A 9,542-nucleotide genomic window follows, 5' to 3' on the forward strand; every position below is an offset into this window, starting at 1 on the left:
GGTCCATCAACTGACTGAAGATGATCCTGACCGAAGAGTGCAATTCTGTGAAATTATGGCAGAGAGAGTAGAAAGGCAACCTACGTACGTGCGCAACATTTGTTTTAGCGACGAATGTACTTTTTTTTTAAATGGTAATGTCCACAGACAAAATTGTCGATATTGGAGTGATACCAATCCACACATTTTTCGTGAAACCCGATCTCAGTATCCGCAAAAAATCAATGTATGGGCAGGAATATTAGGGAATCATATCGTAGGGCCGCTGTTTTTAGAAGAAAATTTAACAGGTGAATTGTACTTAAATATGCTGGAAAATGCTATCGATCCTCTCATAACAGAAATTGTTGAGGCTAATGTACATGAATTTGACATGGAAATTACATTTCAACAAGATGGTGCTCCTCTGCATTTTGTCAGGAATGTGAGAAATTATTTAAATGATAATTATTTTGGTCGTTGGATAGGTCGTCGGGGTCCTATTGAATGGCCAGCTCGGTCACCAGATTTAACGCCGCTAGACTTTTTTTTGTGGGGATACCTAAAGCAAAAGGTATACGAAACAGAACCTGCCTCAATTTTTGAGCTACGACAAAGAATCACTAACATTTGTCAAAATATTGAGGCACATGTATTTGAATACATCTGCCTCAACTCTGTTCGACGTGAATTTTCAGATAGGTTATTTATGTGTCAAGAGGTACAAGGAAATCATTTCCAGCATCTTTTAAATTAAATATTGTTTTTCTTTTGATAAATTGTTTATTTGCTAATTGTAAATTAGTATTTCATTGTATTCTATTAAAAACGTTAATAAAATCGCAACAGTGTATTTTTTTGGCTGTTACTTTTAGACAGGTCATTGAGACCTTTAAAATGAGGTACCACACGACCCCCCTTTCTATTTAAAATTTTTTCTCAAGATGTCGCCCAGCCGCCAATTTACAACTACCTAGTTTACAATGAAAAATAGTATCTATAGACCAATTTACTTATGCCAAGTTTCAAAAAATTTTTTTGACCCGTTCAAAAAATAAATGGGGGGGGGACTTCAAAGAAAAGCACTGTATAATGAATGAGCACTCCTTTTGTTCCTAGTTAACTTTCTAAGTTCAGGGGAGAACCACTTAGGAAATGAGGAAGTTCTATATTTCTTTAAAGGAATAAAATATGCAATCCCCATAGAGAGATATTCATAAAAAACGCTGATTGATAAGTTAAGATCACTATGAGATGAACACTCGTTCCAATTAATTGAGGAGAGAAAGATATTAAGCTCATTGTAGTTACCGCTTCGGAAATCATAAAAAAATTTTTCATAAGCTAGATTTGAAGAAATTGAGTTATTTGCTGTTGAAATATCCAAATGACACTCATATCCAATATGATGAAAATTAGCTTCAAAAAGAGGGTCAGAAGCTTTAAGAACATTTAAATCCTTAACATTAGAAAAAACCAAATCTAAAAATACATTTCTATCATTAGGAATCAAGTTACATTGATAAAATTTTAAATAACCAAATCTTTGTGCAACATCTAAAGCTGGGTCACCTCTTGGGCATTGAACCAGGAGACCATGCACATCATTGCCCCATGCAGCCCTTGGTAGGTTGTAATCTCCAAACAGATATACATTTAGGTTGGCATATTGAGTAGTAACACACTCCATGGTTTGACAATGCCAAATATAAGTATCCCGAGGTGATTGTGGAGGTATATAAACACCACCAATAATGAACTTAGTCCCATTACACTGGCATAGAATCAGAATTTGCTCAATACGGTTCTCTTGAATAGAAATGCACTGTGATTGTATACTATCACTGACAAATATCAGAATACCACCTCCACTCAACTTACTGCTAGTTCGACAGCTTCTGTCACATCTGAAGACCCTGAAACCCTTGCACGTCAGTTCAGCATCTACAATACTGTTGAAAATTAATTTCAACAGATATTAGATTTTAAATAGTATAGGGTTTTTATTAATATAAGAGACTTGTTTGTGTTTCTAGTTCGGAGAAAACAAGACGCCTTCGGTTTGAAATCATAACAAACTCTTTTATCGCGTTGCCGACAGGATTGCGTCATCTTACGAAGGAGAAGTTTTTGTGTGGTGTTATTCTTTTTAAAACAGTTCAGTCCGCATTTATTCGTATAATGAAATAGAACGATTGAAGATGGCTCAGAGAAAGCCAAAAGCTCATTATCAAAATTAAAATATAAAGTTAATAAAATTCGTTCGTGCAATAATAAAGGATATTAATCCTAAAAGCCAGTAAAATTTCGTGCTGCTAAAATATATCAAAATTAATTTCTCTTTTAAATTCAATAAATAAAAATGTATCTTTATGAATTACAGATTTTTAAGTTTTTGTGTTTATACGGGGTATTTGTTGATTTTACCGTATTACTTTATAATTTTATTTATTTTGAAAAAAATTGGTTTAGGTCTTTTTAACTTAGGTCATAAGATTTTAATTGAGTTGTTGATGTTGCTTTGTCTTTTTATTAAGGATTTTGATGGCAATAAAGGAATTTATTATTATTATAAAAATAAATAAATCATATTTTGATCTGATAATTTATTGTGGCTGAAGAAGCTTTTATATAACACCCCTAATCTTAAGATTATTTAAATTAAGTTAAATTAAGACGGGCTAGTCAACAATACCCCAATTTGATATCAAGTGATACTATCCTCACCTACCGTACCAAATACCGGCTTGAAATTCAGACAAGGAGGAGAAAGGTCAATGACAACTTCATTAGCCAGTCAAGTAACCCTGTCCGGGCAATGTGGAGGGTAATTACAGCTCTGAACCCTAGCGTAAAGGAATCGGAGCTGAGTGATATTAATGCCAGCCATTTTAATGAATCTTTCGTGAATGTTCCTGCCAAACTAAAAGAGACTCTTCCTCTGCCTCCCAAAAATCCTTTAGGTTATTTGACTGGCCCTTGTGGACCCGGCTTTTCCTTTGCCGAAGTTACTTTCATCCAGGTCCGTCAGGTGATTGATGACATGAAGAATAGTGCAAGCAATGATCCATATGATTTGAATATCAGACTCATAAAGACTATTAAGAATTTAATTATTCTTCCCCTGACCAAACTAATCAACCTGGCTATCTTTGAGGGCACATTTCCATCCTGTCTTAAAATTGCTAAGGTCATTCCTATTCACAAAAAGGGTTCAAAAGTGGATGTTGAAAACTACCGTCCCATTTCTCTGGTGCCTATCATTGAAAAGATTTTTGAGTCTTTACTCAAGACTCAAATAGAGGAGTATTTTGAACAAAACTCTTTATTTTATGTGAACCAACATGGGTTTAGAAAGAAACACTGCACCACTGGTGCGGTCCAGAACCTGTGTGATGTGGTGCTTGACGGATTTGAAAGTGCTCTGTACTCCCAAGCCTCATTTTACGATTTATCTAGGGCTTTTGATTGTGTGGAGCATAATATTCTTCTTCAAAAGCTCAACCACTACAAATTTTGTTTGAGAAGTCTGTCACTGCTACAGTCCTACTTGAGTGACCGAAGTCAGTTTGTTTGTTTTGGGAGGTGTAGGTCCCAGAGTTTGTCAATTGAGCATGGAGTGCCTCAGGGATCCGTTCTCGGGCCTATCCTGTTTCTTATATTTGTTAATGACCTACCAACTTGTCACCCTGATTGCACTTTCTATTTGTATGCTGATGATACTACATCCCTGTGTACTAATAGGAGTTGCACAAACATTTCGCTCAAGGCTCAAGAATCTTGTTCTCAGTTTAAATACTGGGCCGTTTCCAATAGATTGTGCTTAAATGAGTCCAAAACTCAAAATATAATTTTTTCGGCTTATATGTGTTTTATTTTTGTTCTTAGGTAAAACGAATTTTACAGTTTAATACTTTTATTTGGAGTTATATTTTTGACTGACTTGTGTAAAAGCTTTATACTTTTTGGCATGAATAAATAAATAAATAAATAAACTGGTCATTATTAAAATTACAAATTAATTAAAACTACATGAAAATAATTGCTTACCATGTGTCCAAAGATTTATCATATGCCTGTGGTCTACTTGGATATTTATCTTGGTGTTCAGTACCATAATGGCATATTTTTTTCTTCTAAAATTTAATGAAAAATCTTCCCAAGGATTCCATTTGTTTAGGTGGTTATTTGTAGAGCACATTTCTATTAAAATAAAACTAAACTAAAAAAGAGTTGCATAAAGACTAAATTAAGGTCAATTTAATTGCCTATTTAAATGATGAATGATTAAAGCTTCAATCAAAAAATCACAAATACTTAATCAAAGGATTATGCAACTTGTGCTAATCTAGAGTAGATACAAGCATAAAAATTGTTAATTGTAAATTAGTTTTATTAAGATATTTACCTAAAAGTAGTATATTTCTTGGAGGGTTGTATAGATAAACATTAATTTGATGTCTTAACAAACTTTAATCATATTAATGAACTTTAGTGGCACATTTCAAATTGATAATTACCCAATACTTTTTATTGTATTAATGAATATAGTTACAATTTAAATTTTGTGTTGTTTATATTTTTTAAAATTAATATACAGATTATAGGTTAACTCATGTTTTTTTCCTTTTAGGTTAGGTGGTTACTGTAGTGTCTAATGTTCCCAGATGCTGGTGAATCATTCGATGACATTTCACCGTCATATTAAGTATGGGCACTAGGGTTGAGCAAAATTTCACTACCTGCGAACAGTGCTGGGCACGAGTAAAAAAAAATGAATTCGTATAATCTACGAGTACGAGTACTCAAAAAAATGTATTTGTAAGTATTTTACTCGTAAGTAACTTTACACACGCAATCTACGGATACGGGTAGTACTCGTAAAAGTACGAGTAAAGAGTACGAATACTTTTAAAAAATTGGAAAATGTAAAAAGATTTTGAAAAAATAAACAAAATAAAAAAAATAACTTTATTTGCCATAGTACAAACAGCTTTTTTTTTACACAGCACATAGTTTTTTTAATAAACATTATAATTTAACAAAAATAAAACGAAAATTTTTTCTCTAAAAAAACTAAATAACGTTTATTTCTTAAATAACAAAAATATCACAACTTCTTGGGAAAGTTAGGAACTTGAAAACTAAATATAAATTCTTAAAATTAAACATTCGTAGAAAATAAGCACACTTTTGTATAATGGATTGCACAAACAAGTTATTCTTAGAACTAAACTAAACTTTTTAGTTTCTTTATAAAATAAAAAAATATATCAAAACGCTTTTTGGCAATACAACTACCTAAAAAACTAAAAACCAAACATAAAATCCTAATTGAACATAAAATCCAAGCTAAACATAGTTCTTTAAAACGACAAGTTTTTCAAAATTGCCATCAGATAAAGCATGCCTCCTTGGACTATTAATTATTGTGGCAAACGAAAATAGTCTCTCAACGGGTGCGGAAGAGGTAAGTGGAGTATTAAATTTTAAAAACATTTTTTTTATTGTCGGGTAATCTTCAAGCATATTTAAATTTGTTCGCGAATCACTAATATACCTTAAATACTCTAATTCGGCTTGATTTTTAATTAAATTTGCTTTTTCCGAAAAACTGGATTCATTCTGAGGATAACTTGTCCCCGGAACGTTCTCATCACTATCAACATCAGGTGCTTCAGAATCATCAAAATCAAAAAATGTATGTACAGACTTACAAGCAATCCTTTTAGAATTTTCATCTATATTTTTTTTAATATCAATAAAATTATTTGCTCGGTTTACCACCATTTTTTCTATTGATGTTAAACTTGGAGACAAAGGGTATGTTTTACTAATAACATTATACCAGCGTAACTTAAATTGAGGGTGTACAACCGAAGCTATTATTGCACTATGTACTTGTTCGTCTATTGTAAAAAAAAAGTTTAAACCTACTTTGCAATCCATCGAGGCATGCTTTAACTAACGGCGATGCGAATTTAAAATTGTTTTTTGATAGCTTGTCTAGTTTATTTTTTAGTGAAGCTAAACATGGGAGCAAAAGACCATAAAACGTATTACTTTCGCCTTGCAACACATCTAAAGCAGCTGCTAATGGTTCCATCACTTGACAATATTCTTCCAAATATAAAAGTTCATTTTCAAAAAAACAATTCTTTAAATTTAACCGTTTAAACAAATCAATCATTTTGTTTTTGTCGCTTACAATTTTCTTAATGGAATCATAGTACGAATTCCAACGTGTGGCTCCAGGAAAAGAAAGTATATGCCCCAAAATTTCTAAAATAACCTCTGAAGATTTCGGAAATGTCGCTTTCTTCCATAATGAATTGCATTTGGTCAATTCCTGCGAGTGTCTTAATTTTAAAACAGAGTTGCCATTTATAGCTTTATTGCAGTCAGTAGTGCAAATTAAATTAATAAATGATGGGGTAGTCTTTGTTGTTGATCAATAACTTCACCGTCATCCCCAATGATTTCAAATGTTATTTCCTCAGCGTCTTGATCATCAAAATTCTCTTCATCGGACCCACTCCCACTACCTTCATTAATTTCGGTAATATCAAAAAAACTATCTTGCATATCAGTATTAAGCATAACAGGTAGTGTAGTTGTAATCCAGGTAATCCAGGTGTTCTTTAAAAGACTTAACAAAATTTGACCCGTTATCGGTGACAGTTGCAACGATTTTATTTGTGTCTAATCCGTATCTCATATGTATATCTTCTAAAATACTAGCGATTCGATCGTATGAATGAGTACCTTTAAATCTCTGACAGGCCAGGGTCACTGATTGACGGCTAAAGTCTTCATTTATCCAATGGCAGGTAACCCCAATAAAACTTCTTTTTTTTCCTGACCATATGTCAGCCGTTGTACAAACATATTGAATATTCAATAATTCGGATTTTAATTTTGCTTGCCTTTCTTTGAATAGTTCTGAGATACGTCGAGTCAAAGTGTTTCTGCTAACCAATTCAAGATTAAATCCATCAAATAACTGTCTAAAACTTGGATTTTCTACTATTGATAATGGACTCATGGTGTTAATTACAAATCTAATCAGTCTATTTTCGAATTCTGTTTTATTTATTGTTTTTGGCCCTTGTTGTCTTGCAAAATATTTTTGCAAAGTAGTTTGCTGCTCAGCTGCAGAACTAGTTATTGCATTTTTTAATTTATTTTCCTTTTTAGCAGTTTCTTTTTTTTTTCATTTTTATATTTAATATACTCTGTATAGGCATTCTGATGAGTTGTTCTTAAGTGTTTGACGAAGTTGGTTGTGGTTATTACGGAACCCTTTATTTCTTTAATTTTTGGTTGGCAACTTTTACAAATCGTCAGAATATGGTTAAAATCTATAATTTGTTTGACCTAGAGAATAATTTTTATTTAAAATCATAAAGCTCAAAAATAAAAGTAGTTCTTACCTCAAAAAATTTCCCGTCCAGAATGGCATTTTTTGCAATTCTTTTTCGGATGTTTTGCAGATTCTCATCATCGTCACCATCGGAGATATTGGGAGTTTCAGTAATATTCTCAGCCTCAGCCATATTTTCACAATTATTACGCTTGCGTTTTTTTGTCGATGTACTAGGTGTTACGCGTGTTACAACACTCTCACTGTCAGAGCTACTGTGGTCGGCACTACTTCCACTTTCCATTTTTGTACTTAAACCTAATATAATACCTAAAAAGGTAAGTACCTTTTATTTAATTTTTTTTCAAAACATAAAAACAAAAACAACCAACCTTCTTCGTTACAAGTGCAGTGCTAAATAGGTATGATACGAATTTTATGATAATAGATTAACCACAACACAATATCCTATGCCACCAGGTACAAAGCCAATATTATATACTGTATGTAAGTATACATAATATTCCAAAAAAAAAAAACGAAAAAATTGAACCAATAAAAACAGAATCATAGAAAGCGCATTTAAAGACTGAATCCATCTCCAGAATTGCCACCGTCCCCTCTACTCAAATAAATAAGTCGGCACGGCCGCTAAAGAGTCAAAGCGCACTAGAGCGGCAAATTACTTTGAAGGCGCCGCGCGGTATTCGGCGGTAAACATAAACGAAATACTTGTATTCTACGAGTAGAATTTTAAGAATACATTTAAATTTACTTAAAAGTACGAGTACGAGTATTTTTAAATAAATAAATACTTGTAAGTAAAAGTCACGAGTAGTATTTTTTATCCGTAACCCAAATACGAGTAAAAGTATTCGAGTACTTGGGCAGCACTGCCTGCGAATCATTCACCGTGAATAAAAAATCACATTCACGACTTGATGACAACTTAAAAATAAACTGTGAAATGTCAAAATGAGAAAGGCGCGTTCACATTCAGACAAACGAATGCGCGTTGAAATTTGAAAAACTGAAAGAAGTAATTCATTCATCAGCGATTGGCCGTCGTTAAACAGACTATCTGACTCCCATCGTTTATCCATCTCTCTCGTTTGTGGGGAAAAACGAGAGAACAATTATTTTTTATAAATTATTTTTATTGTACATATAATTTATATTGTAATGCTTATTTTTTTTTAAAGGATTTTTATTATGATAAAATATTTTAATTTATCTAGTTCTGCGGAAGGTCAAATATTAAAATAAAAATAAAAATGTTTTTATCATCATTTTAAACTTTTAAAGACAATTATTTCTTATTAGGACATCGTGATATTATCTTTAAAAATATCTATGAAAATATATCTTTTTTCAAATGGGACAACAATGAATCATTGTTGTCATTGTCAATGCTATTGCCTCCAATTTTTATTTACTTTTAGCCCCCTTAACATTTGTATCTGGGTATGAACTATCCTTAACACAATAAACACAGAATAGTAATACTTTTCTTATTATTATGCGAATTCACTGTCATGATATTAAACTACACGATAAGCAAACTCGCCAACCGTGAATTCACGTTCACAGGTTATATTCGCAGCGAATAGAAAATCGCGTTAACAGTTATACCTGTGAATTCAAATTCACGACTTAGCTCAAGTCTAATTGGGCACTTTTCATATTTCACCATTAATTCACCGGTTGAATTAATTAACCCGTTAAAAAAAAATCGGTAAATCTCAGGTTGCCGTTCGGTTACTTAAGTGAGCTTTCACACCAAAGTAGCATGCGACTCGCTGCTTGGAAGCAAGAAGCACGTCGCAACTAGCGTCTATCACGTTTAGCTTCACACCGAAGCCGCAAATTGCGACTTATCTTCAGTTCTGTGTTGGTAGTATACAATAACAAAATAATATTGAAAATGTCGTCAAAAGAAGACAATTTTGTGTTAATTGCTGCTATGATTGCAAGAAGAAGAAGGAAAAAAGAAGAAAAGTTTAGATTCATCCGTATTTACGTGATAATGCTGACACGCATAGCACTTTTATTGTATCCCAGCAGCTACAATTACATCCTCAAAAATTTCAAAACTTGTACAGGATGGAACAAACAACATTCAAGAAGCTTGTTGATCTAATGAAACCATCAATGCAGTTACAGGATACAAATTACCGAAGAGCTATCACTGTGGAGGAAA

At 32.6% G+C, this 9,542-nt stretch overlaps 1 protein-coding gene and 1 long non-coding RNA gene across 4 annotated transcripts in view; both read right to left on the minus strand.

Moving 5' to 3' along the window:
* The window catches only part of LOC126740963 (thiamin pyrophosphokinase 1), a 39,998-nt gene extending 35,351 nt beyond the window's left edge, over window positions 1–4,647 (minus strand). Inside the window, exons 1-2 of one of the 3 annotated variants that reach the window (XM_050447171.1) lie at window positions 4,500–4,647; window positions 4,030–4,182 (exon numbers count right to left, since the gene is read on the minus strand). In XM_050447171.1, the coding sequence (XP_050303128.1) occupies window positions 4,030–4,180 (151 nt within the window). In that variant the 5' untranslated portion in view covers window positions 4,181–4,182; window positions 4,500–4,647. Of the gene's footprint in view, window positions 1–4,029; window positions 4,202–4,387 lie in introns of all 3 variants that reach the window. The other 2 variants (XM_050447170.1, XM_050447169.1) reach the window with 2 other exon arrangements.
* A 2,005-nt stretch (window positions 4,648–6,652) lies between these two features.
* LOC126741344 (uncharacterized) lies at window positions 6,653–7,808 on the minus strand. The gene is made up of 3 exons (XR_007662173.1): window positions 7,735–7,808; window positions 7,413–7,672; window positions 6,653–7,356 (listed from the first exon to the last, which is right to left on the minus strand). It is a non-coding gene; the product is annotated as an uncharacterized LOC126741344 (long non-coding RNA).
* Window positions 7,809–9,542: the final 1,734 nt, after the last annotated feature.

The sequence above is a fragment of the Anthonomus grandis genome, chromosome 10, assembly GCF_022605725.1.
Source record: "Anthonomus grandis grandis chromosome 10, icAntGran1.3, whole genome shotgun sequence".
NCBI lineage: Eukaryota > Metazoa > Arthropoda > Insecta > Coleoptera > Curculionidae > Anthonomus > Anthonomus grandis.